The 22,395-nt window shown below is 42.3% G+C and overlaps 1 protein-coding gene across 4 annotated transcripts in view; it reads right to left on the reverse strand.

Moving 5' to 3' along the window:
• Positions 1 to 22,395, reverse strand: part of Fbxw11 (F-box and WD repeat domain containing 11) — a 98,829-nt gene that overhangs the window by 19,097 nt on the left and 57,337 nt on the right. For all 4 annotated transcript variants that reach the window (XM_042672335.1, XM_042672333.1, XM_042672332.1 and 1 more), the window contains 5 exons: positions 13,466 to 13,652; positions 12,750 to 12,840; positions 5,472 to 5,609; positions 2,200 to 2,318; positions 173 to 422 (listed from right to left, as the gene is read on the reverse strand). In XM_042672335.1, coding sequence (XP_042528269.1) covers positions 173 to 422; positions 2,200 to 2,318; positions 5,472 to 5,609; positions 12,750 to 12,840; positions 13,466 to 13,652 — 785 coding nt within the window. The remainder of the gene's footprint in view (positions 1 to 172; positions 423 to 2,199; positions 2,319 to 5,471; positions 5,610 to 12,749; positions 12,841 to 13,465; positions 13,653 to 22,395) is intronic.

Below are 22,395 nucleotides of genomic sequence, written 5' to 3' on the forward strand. Positions count from 1 at the left end.
TCTCTGCCTTCTACTGGACGGCTTTTTCTCCTCTCTGGCCGGTGGTTCTGGAGGCATACAGGGTGGGAGGATCTCCTGCCTCATGGTCCTCTCAAGGTGCCAGGAGCCCCCTCTGCTTTCTCTTTGCTGTCCAAGGGACAGGAGCAGGCAGGTCCTAACTGCAGACACTTACTTTGATGGTCCTGTCTCCAGAAGCAGACACAATGTACTTGTCATCAAAGTCTACTACATTGACAGCAGCGCGGTGTCCAACCAGGACACGGCGTAAAGTGATATCAGTGGCAGAGGCCATGTCCCACACAGCAATGGAGCGATCCTTGGAGCACGTCACCATCAGTCCATTGCTGAAGCGTAAGTGCAGTACAGCTTCATTGTGATGGATCAGTGTGTTCAGAACTTCACCTGTGTTCACATCCCACACTCTAGAAGGGAAGAGACACACATGACGCTTAATTACTGTGCAGCCAGGGAAAGAGTCTTAATGAACACGTGGAAGTACAATCAATTCAAGGTGGGGTGGTGAGCTGCAGCAGCTTCCTTGCTTGCTGTAAGTGCTGAGATGGTTTTAGGAAAGGCAGGTAATTGTGGCTCTGCTCCAGCTTGCGTGAGACTCGATAGGCATGCAAGCCTGGTGTCCGAAGGCTTGTGGTGATGGGGAAGATGCCCTCTGGAGACAGTGGGTTTCTAGCAGGTAGGTGATAACAAAAGAAATGCTTGGCAGTGGCAGACAAGCACAAGTACCAAGTTGTTGCTGATTTTAGATGCAGGCGAATTTGTCATTTCAAACTATAAATCATGGAATCTCTCAATTCCCAAAGCCATTCCTCACCCCAACTAACTGTGTATGGACAAAGTCAGAGTGTCCTGATGGCTTCAAACCAAAGGTATGGGGGTGTTAGGTGCAACCTTCCAGAAACATCAAAACTTTTCTGCAGTCCTAATCTCCTAAGAGGCCAAGTTCATACATATCGGGGGGGGGGGGGGGGGGGGGGGGGGGGGGGGACGGACTGAATTCCAAGACTGAGCCATGATCTGTGCTAAGAGCAGCTGCGTAGGTCCAAGAGGACCAGGAGCAATGCCAAAGCCTAGTGACAAAAACCAACGGAGCAGGAGAAAAGAATTGTGATACCTCATGTCAACCCAGGGTGTAAGCGTGGCCCCGCTGCTCATCTGCAATGAAACACCACTACTTTCATCTTCCTTTGCCCTTTGAACAGCAACTAGAAACTAAGGCCTTCACTACTGGAAAGGCTATCACATTTCAGGCTCCAAATGTCCTTTAACTCTGAAAAAATTATTTAATTATTATTTAATTTCTCTGATCTTGGTTTCCCAATAGAAGACAGTATCTTCCTACTTGCAAAGGCTGATGTGAAAACTAAGAGAATATACAAAACGTCTAAACATTATTATCTAGCTTGCAGCATTCACCTGCTCTATCCCCCTCAAAAGGCTCTGCAAACGGCCTGATTCTCTCTGTACCTGAAGGTGGCACTTACTGTACGTCCTCCTCTAGACCACCGGATTCCAAGAGGAGAAGGCAAGCCTAATGCTAGGCACTTTAAAGGAAAGCGTGACATCATCTCTCTAAAGCAGGGCAAGAGGACTAAATCATTTAAAAATTGGCGTTCCAAGCTCAAAGACAAAGGGCGTGTGTTTTCGCATATGCGGAAGCCAGATCTAAAACACTGGAACATAATAAATTAAACAAGTCTGTAGGCATTTACCTACAGTGAAACCAAAGGAGGCTACCAGAGGAGGGGAAAAACAGAAGATATATAGATGTATATCTTGAAATGAACTCCAGGAAATAAAAACAAGAGTTTTTAAATTTTTTGCTGTTCTTGTTTTCTTTCCTTTTTGTTCTATCTGATCATTTATCTGTCTTCGGGAGGGTAAGGGGAGGCACAGAAATAGAGGGAAAGGATGAACAAATGCAGCAGTGGTACCCACTGGACACTGTTGAAAATGAACTGTACAACTTGTGGGTGGGCTTGGGGGGGGGGGACTGGGAGAAAGCAAGGAAGGGATGACATTGTCCAAAAAGAAATGTATTCTTCATCTGACTAACTTAATATATCTACATCAAAAACAGCAGATAAACATGCACACGAAGTGTGTCAACCTTATAAGCAGGTGTGCAACTCGGTCGCCTCATGAAGAATGACCTAGTAGGAGCAATCAAGTTAAAACACTCACCTCACCGTAGAATCTGAAGAGCCAGTCACAATGACACGCTCATCATACTGGAGACAGAGGACAGAGCCTGTGTGTCCTGTTAACACTTTCAAACATTCCAGACTGGTTTTATCCCAAATCTATTGAGAGAAAGAAGACCAACCACAAACAGTGATTTAGTGCAGAACATTTCGTCTATGTTACTGTCACGCCGTGTGTTCTAGATCATAAAATAAAAGGTTCTGTGCCACCATAAGAGATAAATATCAAATAGGTGAGAAATGATGAGATGGAATAAAGGAAATACTAATGAATTTCTGGAAGAGATGCAGAGCTTTGTCTAATTTGAACCCTTACCTATTGTACTAAGTACACTTACCAACAGGCTTATAAAGGGACTTTTAATATAAAAGTGTGGAGTTAGTGCATCCTTTGTGGCAACATCTGTTAAAATGCACACACCTTATATTTACAAAAACAAAAAATGAGAAATGAAACGTCCAACACTTTGGGAAAATCTCAGAACAAACTACCAAGAGTTCTTCTCCCATCCCCACTGTGCACATGCCAGTAATGCTGCCCTTTAGTTTTTTTTTTTGCTCAGGGCTGGTGCTCTGCCACTTGAGCCACCGGTTCCACCTCTGGCTTTTTTTTGTGGTTAATTCGAGATAAGAGTCTCATCAACTTTCCTGCTTGGGCTGGCTTTGAACCATAATCTTCAGATCTTAGTTTCTGAGTAGGTAGGATTTACAGGAATGAGCCACCAGAGCTTCAGCTATGAAGAACTGTTTTTTTTTTTTTTTTTTTGAATTAGTGATTTCTTTTTTTCGCAGGTCATGGGGCCTGTACTCTGGGCCTGGGTGCTGTCCCTCAGCTCTTCAGCTCAAGGCTAGCACTCTACCACTTAGGCCACAGCGCCACTTCTGTTTTATTTCTGCTTAAGTGGTGCTGAGGAATTGAACCCATGGCCTCATGCATGCGAGGCAAGCACTCTACCACTGAGCCACCTTCCCAGCCCATGAAGAGTTTTTACTGAGAAAATACAAAGCTTTATTATAGTTACACACTAAAAAATCAAGATAAAAAGTGTCTACACTATGACTGTGTGTATATGTTTGTGTGTATACGTATTTGTGGGTATATATATATGTGTATGTGTGTGTGTCCTATATTTCCTAAGATAAAGGAATTAAACCTAAGCACTACTTGTTTGGGTGGAGTGCTCTTTCTTCCTGTTGGTCACTGTCTTTGTGGCTTTTCTTTTCTAAAATGTCAGGCATTTGGATGCATCCTGAGTAGGTCTTCTCAGATTGGCTTCTTTAACTTAGTCATATGCATCTGAGGTTTTTCCATGTCTTTCACATCTTGAGAAGTTAATTTCTTTTTAGTGCTGAAAATTATTTCATTATATGGACATATCTGTTTATTTATCCATTCACCTACTGAAAGCCATTTTGCTTATTTCCAAGTTTTAGTAATTGTGAATAAGGCTGCTATAAACATATGCACAGGTTTGGAGTAGACATAAGACCTCAACTCCTTTAAGTAAATACCAAGTAGTGCCAACTGACAGACAGGTCACACAGCAACAGTTTTAGAACTGCCACACTGCCTTCCAATGTGGCTGCATTATTTTGCATTCTTACCCGCAATGAATGAGAGTTCAAGTTGCTCTACCTCTTGACCACCATTTGTTCTAGCTGTTAACACTGATAGATACATATATCTTACTGTTACTTTAATTTGCATTTTCCTGAAGATATATGATCCAGGACATTTTTGAAATCTCTTTGCTATTGGCATATCTTTCCTGGTAAGATGTCTATTAAGGTATTTTCCTATTTTTTAAATGTGGTTATTTTCTTATTGTTGAATTTTAAAGTTTTTGCACATTTTGAATGACAGTCTTTCATCAGGTGTGTCTTTTACATACCAGAAATTTAAGTCCTCATGCTCTTAACAGCATATCTCACAGAGGACTTTTTAAAAAATTTGAATGAAGGCTACCTCATCAATCCCTTCTTTCCTAGATTATGCTTTTGGTGTTGTATCTAAAATGTCATCAGCTAGCCCAAAATCTCACTTGAGGAGCAGGTAACCCTATTCCCAGTTTTTACTTGAGTAAATTAAAACCTACATTCTCACAAAGACCTAATATGCATGTGCTTATAATGGCTTTATTCACAATTATGAGAAACTGCAAACAGTAAAACACTCTTTAAGAACCAACTGAGTAATTATGGTGCCCTTAAGAAAATGTAACACTCTTCAGCAATGAAAGGGAAGTAACTATTATTAAATACAACATAGATGATCTCAAATGTTTTGTGCTAACTATAAGAAATCAGACTCAAAGACTACACTATAAAAATCCATTGAACAGAAATGGGGGGACAGGGTGAAAACGCAGCATAAAGTGTGTTGAAAGTAAACTATGTAACTTGTAAGTGGGGACAGGAGGGAAAACTGGGAGTGAGAGGGGAGTGATGTTGTGCTCATTACCTGACTTAGGTTAACTGTAACCCTCTGTACATCACCTTTATAGTAATAAAAAAATTAAAAATCTATTGACAGCATAAATCCTTTGATAGGATGTTCTAGAAAAGGAAAATAAGTGATAGGATCAGGAAAAAAGATCACTGGTTTCTTGTGCACAGGAGATTGAGTGGTAAAGATGAGATCTCTCAAAGGGGCAGGATGGGGAATGAAGGCACCTGAAACTATTCTTTACCTTGATTATTATTCTGGCTATCAAAGTACTTCATCAGAAAGACTGATCTTTCTGGTGTATGTGTGTTAAAATCCTCACTGTTTTATTACATATGAAGAGTTTATTAGCTACAAACAATGTAAAACAGACACAGACTCTGGTCAAACCAACTAAACAGAGAAGGAGTACAGTTTATTATTGAAAAGTGAATGGAAACAACTTGTCACTGTTTTTTTTTGTTTTTATTTTATCATTAGAGCCCTTGTCAGAAAATATAAAAGCCAGTGACTTTGATTTCCAGTCAAACCAAGAGTATTTTTACCAGCTAGCAAAGTATTCAAGCACCTAGTGAAACTGGAGCAATTCCTATTTACACTTAAACAGAGAACACTGTGGGCTTGCTTAGAGGAGGGTGAGAAATGAGGTGATCTAGGTCTTTATTCTCCAGCTCTGTTTCTCCCAAACCAGTCTGGGAGCTGCTAAGGTAGAGCAGGACAGATACAAGGCAATCTGCAGTTAACAGAAAGACTGCTACATTCCCACCACTATTTTAAAAATAATGCATACAAACGCAGCCATTTACCTTAATAGAATTATCCCGCAGGCCACTGATAATTTTTTCGTCATCATATTGTAGACAGTAGACTCCTTTACTGTTTTCGGAGCGGCACTGAATTCTCTGCAAGTTATGACGCCCACACCGCCAGTTGGATTCTATAGTCTGGCAAGAAACGGGCCAAAGATGAGGTTGTGCCAAGTAACTATTCTTTTGGGTTTCAGAATGTGACATTTTTTTCCAAAAGAGCACACCACTGCTACTCCAATCTTGTTTTGCATGACTGTGTGTTGACAGGAATCACGCTGTTTTCCAATAATAAATGTTTTGTTCCCAAAAACTTTCCCTGTCTGTCTGGCAAACTAGCACAGGACTTCCAGTGAGTTTTGGGTTAGGTCTGAAATGGCCTAGACAGAATTCAGTGTTTAGAAAATGCCATTTGTGCCTAAAACATACAAATAAATGAAACCTCAGAGTCACTCCCTAATGTCAGTAACAGTATTTGGCAAAAGACTGCTGCATATGAAGCATACACAGAAATCTATGGATCCAATCAAAGCAATGTCTTGACCATTGAGAAAAGATCGTGTATAACTAGCACATGTCAACTACAAAGAAAAAATTCTGTCATCAGCTTTTACTATCCCACCAAACTAAAATCACATCACAGTAAGAATGGCACATTTTAGTCGCATCACCCTTCCAACGCTCACTGGGATTTTAGGGTATTCTAGACCACTTAGGATAAAAAGATCAGGACACATCCAAGATGCATTCAAATGAGGCACAGACCAGGCATGGTAGAACACACCTGTAATCTCAGTACTAAAAGGCTGTGGCAGAAAGCGGACACATTTGAGAGCAGCCTGATCTATGCAGTGAGACCTTGTTTCAGAAACAAATCACCACCCCAGCTCACACTAACGCATCCCTTTGGTACCCAGGCACACAGAGGTAAAGATGGTCCTTGGCTTACAGTGGTTACACCTAGGCTTTATGATGCAAAAGCAATACCTGTCCATACAGTAGAATCTATACTCTGAATTTTGGCCTTTTTCCTAGAGATGTACAATGCCAAGATGCGGCAACAAGGGAAACAAGAAAGCCCAACAATGTACTGGGCTGCAAGTTTCAGGTGTTCAGTAAAGTTAGATGGATTGAGTACACTTAACTTAAAATGAATTTATCATGATGCAATCCAATCATAAACATCTGTATTATAAGTTTACTTGACTAAAGGATTAGTGTAATAACCTTGCAAGAAAGCTCGCATTGTTTCTCTTTTTCAAACAAGAAAATAAAAGTTTAATCTGCCTGAGACAACAAAACTACTAATTAGACTATCTGGAAATCATACCCAGTTCCTTCTGGTTCAGCCTGTGCTTTGGATGCTAACATTCACACCTATGAAGAAGTATGGCTCTAGAGGAGGCGAACTCTCCATGGACAGTTCAAATAAAACATCAGTGCCACAGAGTGGTGTCATCAAACTTTATGCTTCAGAATAGAGGGAGATCAAGAGCACTACAGCCCAAGACAACCCCCCCCCCCCCCCCCCCACGGTTTAGTGAGGCCCAGAATACCTCACGTCTGGTAGTGGAGACAAGTTTTCCCAGGGTCAAAAGTGGTAATGGTAAGAACAACAAGTCTGAATTTTGGGTTCTTGACATTAGGGAACAGTAATGACAATGATACCTGGTCACACTTAGTTTAAGGTTTAAGTTTCAATTATTATCTCTGAATAGCTACTAGCCTACCTACTTACTTTGGGAGAAGCTAAGTCTATCTCCATAAATATCCTTTATCACAATAAGCACCTAATTACTAGCTAATGTCTAACACATCATATCTCCTCTTACTTTCAAGAAAAAAGTACCCTCTGTACTCTTGAAAACATTAATCTCTCAAATGCTATGTTTCTGGTAGTACACTTTCCAGGAATATGGTGTATGTTTCCCCTCCATATCTACTCCACAACTCAGCACAAAAATCAAAGTCTACAGGTGTTCACGTTACACACACACACAAAATGGTGTGAGATTTCCACTTAACCTGTGCATGGCCCCAGTGTTCAGCAAAGGTCTTAGAGATATCTGTACCTTCAGAGACCACACAGAGCTTTGAAAGAACAGGGTGGTGGATTTACAACACCCAGGAGGCAAGGAGGTTGCTATGGAGATGCCAGGAGAACTTGCCCATCGTACTTGCTCTGAAGTCAGGACGTCCAAGCTGGGTCACCATTTCTAGCGAGTCAGCAAAATGTCTTAGCATCACTTTTCAGAACTATCTCTGCTACCTGTGCCAAGTCAGGCATCAATCTGTCTAGGGGTTCCAGACTATAGAGAACTTCTTACACTGAACGCCGTACTTGTAGAGAAGTGTTTTTAAGATAGTGACAGGTATGAGCTGAGGAGGCAAAATTTGCTGGTAAGAAGTCTATTTCTTGGTCTGTTACCCTAGGGACTGGCTGTCCATATTGAGTGAGAATACTGGAAGCCAGCAGAGTCGACTCCACACAAACCCCAAGCGCTACCAGACACACACAGCATTGCTTAGCCATACATTCGAAGTTTCTACATTCACCGAGCTGTGCTTAGGGGTAAAACATAATTGCTTTCTTATTCTGTATTTCAACGAGCAGAAAAGGCACGTTCATGATTACATGGGCTGCTTGAATTTTTTTTCCCCATTCAAGAGGAGGTGGGGAATTTTCTACATGCCCCTCTACTGGTCTAAGATGGCCCTCTGAACTGGGTGACTTGGTCACAACTCCATTACTACCCTTACCACCCTGAAGACATACAGGGAGGAGCAAGTTTTGGTAGGCACCACGCCTCTTTTCTTAGTGCAATGGAAGTCAGGAAATAGCTTCTCTTCTCGATGCTTATAAAGAGCCCAACTTTCTACAAAGACAGACATTTCTGAATGTTAAAAAAGGAAAAGGTTGTGAATAATTCCCAGTGGGCTGTTTTCAGAAGTCCTCAGCTAAGGCTATTTAAAAATACAACTAGGCTCCAAAATCCCAAGGCAAGCATAACTTCTAGGAGCAGATCAGAGAGTCCTAGACAGCTGCACGCCACCCAAGGTACGCTCCTCAATTCCCAAGGCCACCCACACACGAAAGCAGCTGACTGTCTGCCTGAGAAACACTACCACCAACTCTGTTCACCTCAACTCCTAATTAGAAAACTAGACCTTTAAAAATGGCAGGCTGCCCACTATAGTAGAAAATACCTAGGTCAAGCAGCAGCTTTGGCACACTCAGACCATCTGAGCAGCATCCTGTAAAAACAGGAATAGTAATGTCCAATCCCTTAAAATTATCAGAAGGGATCAAGTAACATTAGATATGAAAAGCATTCATCACAGGGTCTGTGGAAAACACTGACCAAAAACAGTGCCTGTCCTTCCCCCAACCCCCCAAAATCTTCTCATCAGAGGAGCTAACGTCTTGGCCTAGGCTGAAAATTAACACTGCTAGCCTGAGCACTCCTGACGTTTGAGGAAGATGCTTGGCCATCAAATGGAGCTCAACCACTCCACCAGCTGGCATCTATGTCCCACACAGGTGCGCCCCTCATACGGATACCTGCCGCTGTGTCTTGCCATTACACGGTACAGCTACTGGAGGGAATAGTTCATGATTGTGAAGAACTTGTAAAATCCCCTTACCCTGTGCAAATTTTCAAAATACTGGGAAAATAGCCATGAGACACAGAGTATACAGCAGCATTTAAATTGGCAATAGAGTAGAAACAGATGTCTGAGTATGGAGGAATAACATTATTTTTAGAAGCCTAAACACAACTGGGTGGGTGGGCAAGTTTCAACATTTACTGGTCAAGACAATGTTAATATCAAGTTTTGCAAACCACAAAAAAGCTCTCCACTTTCCCTGAATATAATGTGGTTTATAGAAAAGTGTGATCCGGTACACCGTCATTTTCCCAACCGTCTATCCCAAGGAGAGGCCAAAGCCTCTACTCCAGCGTACAGAGAACTAGGTATGTTGCATGAAGGGGTTTGTCACTACTCTGGAAATGTTTTCAAAAGAGAAATATTTAAGTTCAGGACATCAGAGCTATGTTACAGTGGTGTGTGTGTGTTGGAATAAGAATCTTAGTTTTAACAATTTGGGGATCAAATTATATTACTCTAGTAAAGTGCTTAGCAAAAGCCACTATTAGCAATAAGTACAAGGGTGACTGGGACTCCAACTGCGACCAAGAATATGGCTGCCTCTTTTAGGAGGGAGCCTTGGGCTTCCCAGGAATCCCAGCTCCATTCAGAGGCCCTACAAACCCTTTCTACGTGATAAGAATATCCAGAAGAGATCCATCTTTGCAGAAAGCTAAGAATGAATGTTTACTCTCTTCACTTCTCATTTCTTCACTTCCCAGAAGATCCTTGCATGAATAATGGGAGCTAGCCACTAAGTCAGGTTGTCTTTTTTCTTAAAATTTAGCCTGTTTTTAGTGGGTCGATGTGGAAGGGCAAAGTTCAGCGGTAAGTATTTCCTTGTGCTCATCAGGCAAATTCAGAGAAGGATTTTAGAAACCAGCAAGAACAACGCTAAAGGCTGAGATAGAAAAAGGAAAAAGAGGACAGTAAATCTCAATTTTTCTTTATTATCAACAAGGACAATAATGTGTACCTTATAAAAATTAAATCTGATAGTCATGCAATATAGTTCGTGGCATACTTAAAGGAAGATACTTATAATAACTACATCTTGCTGGTTTAATACCAGCCACAGGAGCAGAGCCTACGGGTGAGTTCTCAGTTGTCTGATTCATGGATCACTGCAAGAACTTTCTCCAAGTATGTCTAACTTGGACAGAACAAACCACACTCCCGAAACAGAGGGGAGAATTTTATCTTGAGGGAACACCACAATCCACATAACACAAGGCATATCTGAGGCAGAAGAGTTTAAGGTGTATTCCAGACTCCATCACTCAATGGCTAGGTGACCTAGAGCAAGACATTTTTGAGCCCATGTCTCTTCAATTTTTACATAAGGACTTGAAACAATTTTTCAAGATTTGCCCAATCTGTTTAATGAGAAAACATTTTACAAAATGCTAATAAGTATTTGTGTAAAATGCTTCATTAGTGGAACATTGGATTTGTCATATAACCATTAGTGACTATACTGAAGTATAAATACCACCCCTTGCACTAAGAGACTTAGCCCACAAAAATCTGAAAGAGACTACTGTGGCCAGCCAGTGTGTTTTCCCAGACCACACTTTGCGAGCCACTGGGAACTCCGTCAGGACACAGAACGTTTTGTGTCCCGGCTCTGCCCTGCTACATCTGCTAACTCTGTCACATGACTTGAGCCTGATGAAACGGTGATGATAGGCAGTGTCACACCACAGACTACCGAGTACATACTGCTGACTGCAACAGTAGTCATGAGGATTTAACAGCCTTCCTTCTGTGTAGTTAAATCTTCAACTTGATGAAGTTCTTCCATCGTTTCTGTTTATTAACAGCCCCCTTCTCAAAACAAAAAGGGTGACTTGATAAAACCACTCAAGGAAATTGAGTACTTCATAATAGCTGCCCCTCACACGCTCATTAAAGAACAGCAAGAAGGGCTGGGAAGGTGGCTCAGCAGTAGAATGCTTGCCTTGCATGCATGAGGACCTGGGTTCGATTCTTCAGCACCACATACACATAAAAAGCCAGAAGTGGCACTGTGGCAAGTGGTATAGTGCTCGCCTTGAGCTGAAGAGCTGAGGGACAGTGCCCAGGCCCAGAGTTTAGCCCCACAACTAACAAAAACAAAACAAAACAAACCCCAGCATGTCCTATCTGAGAGTTGAGCAATGACTTAGTAGCGGTATCTAGAGACAGCCCTTCTCCCTGAAATACATACATACACACACACACACACACACACACTCACTCATTCACTCAGACTACAGCTAACACTATGTCTCACTTTTTTTTTTTTGGTCGGTCATGGGGCCTGAACTCTGGGCCTGGGCGCTGTCCCTCAGCAATTCAGCTCAAGGCTAGTGCTCTACCACTTGAGCCAAAGCGCCACTTCCGGCCTTTTCTGCTTATGTGGTGCTGAGGAATCGAACCTGGGGCCTCGTGCATGCAGGGCGAGCACTCTACCACGGAGCCACCTTCCCAGCCCCAACTTCTGGCTTTTTCTGTTTATGTGGTACTGAGGAATCGAACCCAGGGCCTCACGTATGAAAGGCAAGGGCTCTACCACTGAGCCACCTTCCCAGCCCCAATTCTAAGTTCTAAACTAACAGTGGGTCAATTAATTCCTAAAGGTTATGATTTGTCTGGCATATTATTTAATTCTATCTAAAAGGTTATGTTAAGGTCATTTTAGAGAGCACAATATGCAAGAGACTGTCTCTTAAAATAGTAATATTCCAGCAACATTTAGATTTACCATTAATGGGGTGGACCCATTAGTTCACATCTGCCTGAAAAGGGAGCAGAGGGACAGTATTCCAAAAAATGGATGTTTTCCCACTAATGATTTCTGGCATGGTAAATCTTATCGCGTTTGGGAAGCTCAATGTAACTTTATGGGAGATACAGCACTGCCCTCATGGAGGCTAAACTTTTCCTCCAAGGAGGAAAGACTGAAGAAGTCAGAGCAGCCAGGAACACAGGTGAAAAAGTTCACAAGAAATGCCTGTGCATGTCTCTCCTGGGTCAAGGAAAGGAGGAGTTAAATAATAGAACACATGAACACCATCAAACATCTCTAGTGCATCTCAAGTTTATCGAGTTTTTCTAGTCTGGAGAAGTTACACAGAAATCCAAAACGGTCTACAGTCATAATTTACTCTGCTTAAAATAACTTCTGAGCTGTTTTGGTAACTTTGCAGAAGCATTTCAGATGGTTTTGCCTGGGACAGGAGGGGCAGAGCTTGAACTCCGAATCTGGGTGCTGTCCCTTAGCTTTTCTGCTCAAGGCTGGCATTCTACTATTGGAGCCAGAGCTCCATATCTGGCTTTCTGCTGATTAAGTTGAGGTTGGGAGTCTCAGGGACCTTCATCCTGCTTGGTCTGGCTTCGAACCGCAATCCTCAGATCTTGGACTCCTAAAGAGCTAGTATAAGCCACAGGTACCTGAGCAGCTTTTGCTTTTAAAAAAACCTGAAGAACAGATGCAGGTTACACATTAAGACATTATTCTAGAAGGTAAACAACCACACATATGACTACTTTCATGAGTTTAGAACAACAGAACACTAAAAGGCAATATAAAAAGGTGACAAGAAGAGCCAAAGAGCCCATAAAACAGATAAATCATAAAGTTACCTCTATATCCTGGATAATCTTTGGGTATAAAGATCTATAAAATGAATTAGGAGGGCCATCTGTGGGTCTGTTTTTAAACAGATACTGATCCCTGGCAAAGAAAAACAAATGTTGTATTTTAGACACAAAACAGAGAATGTTACTTAAGCATGGTACTAACAAAGATTTCTTCTATCTTTCATGTCTGTAGGCTTAGATTGAGCTTTAACAGTTCAAAACCAGGATTTGTTATTCTTTTGTTTTTCCTGCAGTGCTATGGGTGGATCTCCTTGTTCATGCCAGGTCAGTGCTGTACCACTGGGCCATGTACCTCAGTCAAAAGCAGGGCTTCTGAAAATTAAATTTCCATCTTAAGAGAAAGTTTAATTCAATTCATAACTCTGTCATTTTGCTTGCCTTTTGTTTTCTGAGAACCAGGACACACAATGATCTAGCCTTTCATTTTGGAGAGCTTAGTAAGTGTTAATATAGCTTTGTGAAAAATATAACTTAGGCCAAGACCTCAACCTTGCTCTTCCCAACTACCCTGTGTCCTGGCCTGTAGCTCTCTTTCTCTGTGCTAACTGAGCCATTTAGCACATGTCAGAAATGGAAATTCTAGCAGCTTTAAACTGTTCCCCTAGTTCCTGGCAATTCATCCTCCCAAGCTATCAAATTTGCATCAAGCTGGCTATACAACAAAGAAACTTTTTGGAAAGGACTAAGCAGATACTCACCACCCTCTTCTTTCGGACAGCCCTTTCCACAGAGGATCGGTGCGTACCATCCTCTCGATCAGCTTCTTCCACAGCATTCCTTCTGAGATCACACGCTGCCACTCCTTGCACACCAGCTCAGCTGCACACAGGGACCGGGCATCCAGGTAGGAAAGAATGTTTTCTGCTATATGATCTAAGCCTTGCTCTATAAAAGAGAAAAAGGAATGGGCAGGGAGATGGAAATATACCAGCCTTCGTTTCCTTTAAGGTAACAGAAAGGAAGAAATCCTGACCCAGATGAAATACTTCATATGAAAAGATCCGTAAGTATATGAGATGTTCAAGTTCACAAACATATCCGCATCACTCTGGTTGTTTTTTGTTAGGACAACTGTTTCCTGGTGTAAAAGCTGAGCCTGGACAGTTACTTATTAATCAGATATTAGGATTAAAAAAACATTTTTTTTACAAAACCCGTAAGGGGCAATGGCTCCCCAAACTGTACAGATGAGTGCAGAGAGGCAGAGTACTCAAAGCTCTGCTAAGGGGTGAAGCAGGACTGGAACTCAGGATTTCTTACAAAACTCGTGTTTATTGCCGTCACTCACTGTCTCTCACAACAAATCACAATCCTTGAGTCCCTTCTCCCAGGTAAGAAGGAGAAACAACCCAGATTTAGTTTGGAAAGTGCTATGACAAACCAAGAGCTGAAGTCAATTGTACTTCAATGTGCTTTTGTCAATCATTGTATCTCCCTGTTGTGGTTAACACTTTTTGTTCCCAAACATATGGTAAAAAGCCTTAAAAGCAATAGCAACATGTCTGCAAATTACTTGAGAGCCTGTCATTTACAGTGGAGAGGAGCAGACTACAGGGGTCACTGCTCCTTCCTGGGTCCCCGGGTAAAGAAAGCAAGCTCTTCCCCAGGCCTATTTCTATATAGTGTTAAATAAGCCTAAGGAACACATAGAAAATCCCAACTTCCTGTCCCAAACTCACAGACTAGTTCTTACTAGTTTTATGACATGTGACATCCCGTAGCCTTGATTTTCTACAAAATGGTAACAAACTTGTGAAAAGATTTTGAAGACAATAGAGAAGTCTACAAAGTTAATGTCTGTTCTCTTTAACAAGCTTAGTGGTAAAGACCAGTGAATTATTAAATTTGTAGCCCATTTCTTTAGGGGTACAGCCTAGGCCTTATTTGAAAAATACAGCATGAAACAATGAGTAAAACCAGGCATGGTGATGCCCACCTGTAATACAAACACTCAGAAGGCAAGAGGACCTCCACTTTGAGGCCAGCAAATAAAGCAAAGCAATAAAAAAGAGGCTTTACAAACTATGACATTGTTACTCTGTTGATTATCATATACTAACCCTCTTAGCCTGGACTAGAGCAAATACTCCAGCTTTGAAGAGCAGACTTCAGGACATTCTTTCTTGAACCTGCTATCTTCCGGACACACAGTCAAAGACAGAACGCCTTTACCTAATGGCCAGTGTTGTGAAAGTGAGGCCCAGGAAAACGCTCCCTTCCCCTTTTCTCTTTGTGGGAGAAACCACTGTCGACTCCCCCTTCCCTTTGTTCTCTTCCCCTTGCAAAACTGCACGTGGCCCTCATCCGGGAGACCACCAGGTAAGTGGTCACCGTGCGCCTGCGGGTCAGCGTGGAGCCCCCTCCCCGGCTCTGAGGTCACTTCCTCCCCTTCCCTAAAAACCTCACTCCACCATTCGTCAGGCTGCTGCACCGGTTTGCTGGTGCAGCCCCGCCGGCCGGCTCTCCCAGTAATCTCTTTTCTCCTAACTTGTGTATCGGTCTCCTTCCAGCAACCCTTTCCGTCATCTCCTAGCAGACTTCCCAAGTGGCAAAAAGCCCATCAGCATCTGTTAAAACTATTCCTGGAAGCGGCACTGCAGCTCAAGTGGTAGAGCGCTAGCTTTGAGCACCAAGAGGCTCAGGGGCAGCGCCCAGGCCAAGTTCAAGCCCCAGGACCGGTAAAACAAACAGACAAACAAAAACCACCAAAAAAACCATTTCCCCTAATTCTATCGCCGGTTAGGAGCTGATACATGTAGCATTATCTCCTTACTAGAAGGTACCTTCAAAGCAATACCTGACCTACCCATCTAGAAATTTTGAAGAGTGGACTTTCGAGGTCAGATCTACGTAATGGGCAAAGGTCAGCAAGTCTTTCCCCCAACTGTGGAACCACATTAAATGGGCCAGAACCAGGGACAGCACCTGTGAAGTTCTCTAGTTCCCACCAGGCTAGTCTCCAGGCCCTCACCATTCTTACTCAGGGGCTCTGATCTCCCGTCTCAATCGTCCCCTACACGGGCTACTGGCCCAGCCTCAGCGTTCTAGTCAGTCCTCAGGGTCACTCGACAAACACACACAAGTGACCTCCGCATGGTTGTCCTGTGGCCCTTGGAGGAATGACTACACGTGCAATCTGTTATTTATATGCTGGCTCCAGCTTCTATAATCTATGTTCACTACAGAAACATGATAAACTATCCAAGAAAAAAAAAGGTTAAGTCTTTAAATCTCATTTCTAAGAGGTAACAGCTTTTAACATTCTATATACATATGTCTAGGTTCATGGGTCCCACAAAAATCTTTTCAGGTGCTAATTAACTGCTGAAATTAAGAACAGTGCTAGAGGGGCTGGAGGTGTGACTCGGAAGAGTGCCAGCCAAGGAGCACAAGCATTATATACCAAGTAAAGTCCTGGTCTTGGATCAGTATGGAAGTAACAGTTCATCTCCCATAAGCCCGCCGTCTTCAGCGGGTGCCCGAGCACAGCACTGGTTTCTATGTCTTCTCAGTGTTCTGCGGTCACTATCTTGGTAAACAATGTTTTTAGGCCTGCTTGTTCACAGTATTCCTAAACATGTTCAAATCTTGATTACAATGTTTCTTTCACTCCTTATTTGAGGCCATTAGTCTTAGAAAGGAAAAGAAGACCTGGCACGAGGTTTCCTTCTATTGCCACTATGCTATCTAATCTAAGCACACCAGCACTTCAATGTGTATAGTGAGCCTCTCTCCAAGCAATACCCCCGAGTGCTTTGCTCTCGACTCTCTTGGATCATTCTAAACGTGTGGGGCACTAGACACTGGCCATTAGTCTTCTGGATGGTATTCTCAAAGACTCGGCCATCCTTTTGCGACTCTCCATGGCCCTGTGCCCCTTTCTCTCATTGTCCATCATCAAGCAAAGCCAGGGATAACCACATGTGCCTCAATCACTGTGGCCAGCACATTCAGCACAGCACCAAGTTCACAGCACCGCAGCTATTGTAAGCTGACGCTGCATTTATCCTGACTATAATTGTTCAAGAGTCTAGCCACAGGATAACAAATTCAGCTCATGTTTGAATTTCCTCTGTGATTGTTTCTATACATATTAGAATACAATCACTTGCCACCATTTATTATGTCCACATTACTCAATCTTCCTAGTTATATATCTCTGCTAATCAATTCCCTTCTTGAATCCTCTGCTCTCTGAGATAAAATAACAAGACAAGAATACAAAGGGAGTTGCTCTTTCTGGTCTCAGTGGCTGGCTGCAAGGCCCATGGCTTGTATGTGAACTGGGAAGCCAGCATCCAAACCTTCCACAGGACAAAAGAAGTTAGTGTGAGACCACTAGCTAAGGTAAAGCATGTGTGGCTGTATCTGAGTCGTCTGGGATGACTGGTGTTCAGAAAGACAGCAACAAAAACAGATTCCCCAGATCTCTTGCCCTCCTGAACAAACCTCTGGTTAATGAGACCCAGTGAAGACATCCCCTTTAGTCCTCTCTGACCTCCCCTTACAGAATGCTCACAACTATCAGCAAGTTTCTGAACAAGTAAACACCACCTCAGTGACATCCACAGAGGCTAGACTGATCTCCTTCTGTTCTGACTGTAAATTCACTTCATCCTTAGAGGAGGCAGTGTTTTTCAGTTGTATTAGATATCAAGTAAGATAACCTGACTCAAGGCTGGTCTTGTCATGACCTACATGACCTTAAGCAAATTCATTTTTCTTTCTAGATCTGACTTTCATAACATAAAAATGATATTAAATGCTTCAAATGGACTATTCTGTATCATCTACAAAAATAATTCTCTAAGACAGAAACTCTCAATGTTCTTAGACAAAAAGAGCCTGGTACGTAGCAGGTAGTCATAACTGTCAGCCTTCCTTCTCTGCTTCCTTTCCCCCAAATCTGCTTAGCTGATACCAGTGGTCAAGGGGTCTAAGTAGCAATCTTCACCTACGTGGAACATGTAATAGAAAAATGCACATCTTACATCTCTTCTAGCAAAAACCGAAGTCCTAGCCTTGGTATAACACCCATAGCCTCCAAAACGCTTGGAGAAGAGTAGGAATCACACGCTCTGTATTTGGGGACCTCAGGCTAGTCACTCTTGGGCCATGCAGATTCTGGAACTTTCTGGTTTCCGAGACCACTCAGAACATAGAAGTTGCTAAATGAAGCAGTCCATTTGCCTGAGCTAAAAAAGCACTCTGCGGTGTTAGAGCTCTATGTCTGGCTCTCATTACCCTATCAGGTTGCACCCCTCACCCCCGCCCCGGCCCCCACGTCTCCTACCACCTCTCCTGAGGACACGCTCCAGCCTCAGGAAAAGGAGGCCACAGTGCTGCAGACACTGCCCTGTGCTAATTACAGGCACCACGTCAAAGTCTGGAAATTCCAAATCACAAACAAAATTAAAAGGCACAAATTTCAAAGCTAAATACGTACATAAACTAACAAAATCAAGCTCAAATGTGTGATGTCATTTCAATGGCCTTGACTAGAGCCAGGCGGAGGACACAACTGCTTAGGATCATGCAATTACAGAAACTTCCATTCTTTTAGAAAAGCATTTCAAAGAGCAGCTAGCTACAAAGAAACTTCCTTTCCCACTCGGCAGGTCCCAGATCTAATAAAATCAGAAGTTAGAAACCTTTTAACAAAACAATGCAACTATAGAAAGCAAGTTTGTCCACGGGCGCCTGTCACTTGGAATTAGCCAACAAGCATTCAGACGGAAATGAAGTGAAAAGTCCCATGTCTTTTCCTACTAAGTATCCAGGAAACCAAACAGCTCTACAGTATCAGCTCCGAAATTAAAACATCTAACAATTACCTCTGGAGAAGCATCTCTGGGGTTTAGTTTGTTTTGTTCTGTTTTTAAACGGATATCCTCAGAGTACCACTGGATGACAGGTAGGTTACGTAACTGTCTGATCTTGAGGATGTGTTCTTTCTCTCTGTCCTACTGGGATCTCTGAACCCAGCCTAAAGCCTGAGCTATGCTCTGTCTTTCCCCCACCTCTCAAGACCTTTGATCTAGTTCCCCATAGTCCATAGTGATTTTCCAGCCTTACTTGAGGGTAAGATAAATAATAAACCATGGCCAGGGAGCTAAGAGTTTCAAAATTCTCTCACCAAACTGATCATCAATGCTCATCATAGTTTTTGAAGTGCAGCCTATCTCTATATTTCAAATGGAATAAAATTGCTCTTTAACAACAGTTCTTACAACCTAGCCAACAGAAATTGACACTGCAGACTAAACATTTACCATGATTTTTAGAAAAGCCTATTCATAATTATCACTTTTTCCACTGAACCAAAAGGAGCCAGAAACCACAAACATTTTCCATTTCTCCTATACTGACAGGTACAATAGTCATACTAAACAGTAAAAATGCCAAAAGTATAGATGATTTTTATAGAACTAATGTCTTCACAATCAAGTGTTTAAAGTGATTGTCGATGTTAACAAAGTAACAAGTCAAACTTGCTGGATGCCAGTCGACACATCATGTAATCCTAGCTGCTCAGGAGGCTGAGATCTGAGGATAGGGGTTCAAAACCAGCCCAGGGCAGGAAAACCTGTGAGATTCTTATCCCCAATTAATCACCAAAAACAAAGCAAAGTCAAACTCAAGACCTCCTACACAACATTAAGATAGTATAATCACCAGAAAGTTGCTCATATGTTACTAAATCCAAGAGTGTACATACATACACATGAGCCTGTTTTTCCCACAATGCTCGTAAGGCAGGGTTGGTATTAAAGAACTACAGCCAGGTTTAAGCCAAGTCTACTAGACACTAACACAATCAACTTGGCCAGCTTGTCTCCAGCTATTAGATTCATGAGTATGAAATATTCTGACATATGTATGTATGTTCAGATCAAATCCTGTTAAACAAATAGCATTTTAACAAAAATATTTCCATGTCCCAGCCAACAGTCCATTCATTTCACGTAACATTCAATACCACAAAATTCCCCAGTAATAGAGATATGGACAATACCTTAAAACTCGCTGTAATGAAAATGGAATTTTACGCAATTACACTAGCTGTATTTATATACATAACACATGTGCCTCTGTTGTGCCTCTTCTCCAAAGCAGGGATTGCTTGAAATTAAACTCTGTAACTCAAGAGAACCGCCACAGTGCCACCTTGTGGCTATTCTGTAAATATAAGGGCATTTCCTGTTAGCCATTTGGGAAGTTAATTAAAGGCAAGCAAATAAAATCCTACCAGCAGAAAACAAACAATAAATTAATGTGCTTGAGAAAATAAAGGCAAGACTTCATTTAGTTAAAATTGCACTTATAAATCTGGATGCCAGTGGCTCACATATGTAATCCTAGCTACTCAGGATGCTGAGATTTGAGGACTGCAGGTTGAAGTTTGAAGCCAGTCAGTGCAGGAAAAGCCCACAAGCGAGCCTTTGCACTAATTTTTAAACCAATGCCTCCTACCATCTAAACAATAACCAGAATGCATAACCCAAACACTTTATCTGGTTTCTAATCTTCAGCTTCCTAATCTATACAAGGAAAAAGAGAACTGATGGCTAAGATTCCTGTCAGAAGTTCATTACTATAATTCTAGAAAGAAATGGTTCATATTTTGCTTTTCTGAAGATACTAATATGAGACATGGACAAGTCATGAACCATTTTAACATGAGAAGTATCAGAAGAGTCGAGCTTCCTCGGCTAGCTCTAGAATACCTTCTGTGCTCCCTTCCCAGGAAACAAGCATAAACCTTTTGGAAGAAGGCTTAGGAATCAGGGCTGGGATTGTAGCTCAGCTGGTGGAGTTTGAAATCAGAAGCTAGCCTGCTAATTTGCAAGCCAGGTCTCAGGCCTGAGCCTGATTCTGGGCACCATGTGCTGTGAAGTACTGACAGCAGGGCATCACGGCCAGGGGAGCACTTGCAACCTGACAGGACAACAGGCTGTGGAAATGCAACAGTGCAGTTCACCCCAAGCTGTTTTGGGACCTATCCTGGATGACAGAAGTAACCAGCACATTCCACTGGCAGTGCTAGAGCAAAATGTTATGGCTGGCATTCTCTCTCTGAGTGAAATCTTCACACCTTACATGGGTTAGTGTTAAGAGAAAAGAGTGAGTGGTCAGAAAGTCAAGCATTGTATAACTAGGGGCTGGGAAGGTGGCTCAGTGGTAGAGTGCTTGCCTTGCATGCACGAGGCCCTGAGTTTGATTCCCCAGCACCACATAAGCAAAAAGAAAAAAAGCTGGAAGTGACGCTGTGGCTCAAGTGGTAGAGCGCTAGCCTTGAGCTGAAGAGCTGAGGGACAGCGCCCAGGCCCAGAGTTCAGGCCCACGACCGGACCCACTCTAAGGTGGGCACATGTCGCTCTATGTTTGTCTAAGCCCATAACTTAGAGCATCTAGAAAAACCCTCAAGTACTGTGAACTGTGGGAGGGTGACGTGTCAGGGTAGGTCTGTGGACTGGAACAGGTGCACAACTCTGTGGCAGGCACTAACAGGGGGAGAAGGGTAGAAGACAGAGGACACAGTATTCTCAGTAATTCTCATTTAAATTTGCCCTAAACCTAAAACTGCTCCTAAAAAAGAGGAAAGTCTCTTTCTAGAAAAGTCAAAATCGTGTATCACACACGTGTCCTGCCTCTGTATGTGTGAGGCAGAGTGTCTATGTGAGAGGAAATGCAGAAATGAGTCCAAAAGCTGTAATAAGGGGGCGGGGAGGCGCGGGGCGGGGGAGGCGTGGGGCGGGGGGAGATGGGAGGGCAGAGGCGATAAGAGGAAACAAAGGAGGAGGCGACAATGCTTGATAAGAAATGCACTCAATACCTTGCTCATGTAATTGTAACCCCTCTGTATGGTATTTTCACAATTAAAAAAAACCTTATTAATAAAAAAAATGCTGTAATAAAATTGGGCACTGGTGGCTCACACCTGTAATCCTAACTACTCAGGAGGCTGAGATCTGAGCATCATGGTTTAAAGCCAGCAAAAGAGGCAATAAAGACATGTTACTAATTTTCTTTGTTCCTTTCCTTTTCCCCAAGAATCACTTCAGAAACAAATGAACATCCTAAACTCTGGGACATTTAACAGGAATACAAACTGAAAGAAAAACAGTTCTGTTATTTTTAAAATTACATATACAGCAGAGTGCTGGGGACTCACACCTGTAACCCTAGCTAATCAGGATGTGGAGATATGAGGATCAAGGTTTGAAGCCAGCCCAAGCAAGAAAGTCTTTGAGACTTATTTCCAATAAACCATTAAAAACAACAACAACAAAAACAAACAAACAAACAAACCTGGAAGTAGAGCTGTGGCTCAAGTGGCGAGCACTAGCCTTGAGCAAGAGTTCAGGGACAGCACCCAGGCCCTGAGTTCAAGCCCCAGGATAAGCACAAAAAACAAACAACATCTATATAACGCGTAATATATACATATTATTATATATATAACACATGAAGGCAAAGTGAAGACTGCATATAGGTTCCATCAAAATGTAAAAGTATCATTTCTTTTAAAAAGCAATTAAAAAACTAAATGAATAGAAGGGAGTAATAACCAATGGCACATGACAAAGAATTGAAATTTAATTTACCAACACAGTGGATGGCTCCC

This window comes from Dipodomys spectabilis, unplaced genomic scaffold (genome assembly GCF_019054845.1).
Source record: "Dipodomys spectabilis isolate Male_0828 unplaced genomic scaffold, ASM1905484v1 ptg000699l, whole genome shotgun sequence".
In the NCBI taxonomy this organism is placed as follows: Eukaryota; Metazoa; Chordata; class Mammalia; order Rodentia; family Heteromyidae; genus Dipodomys; species Dipodomys spectabilis.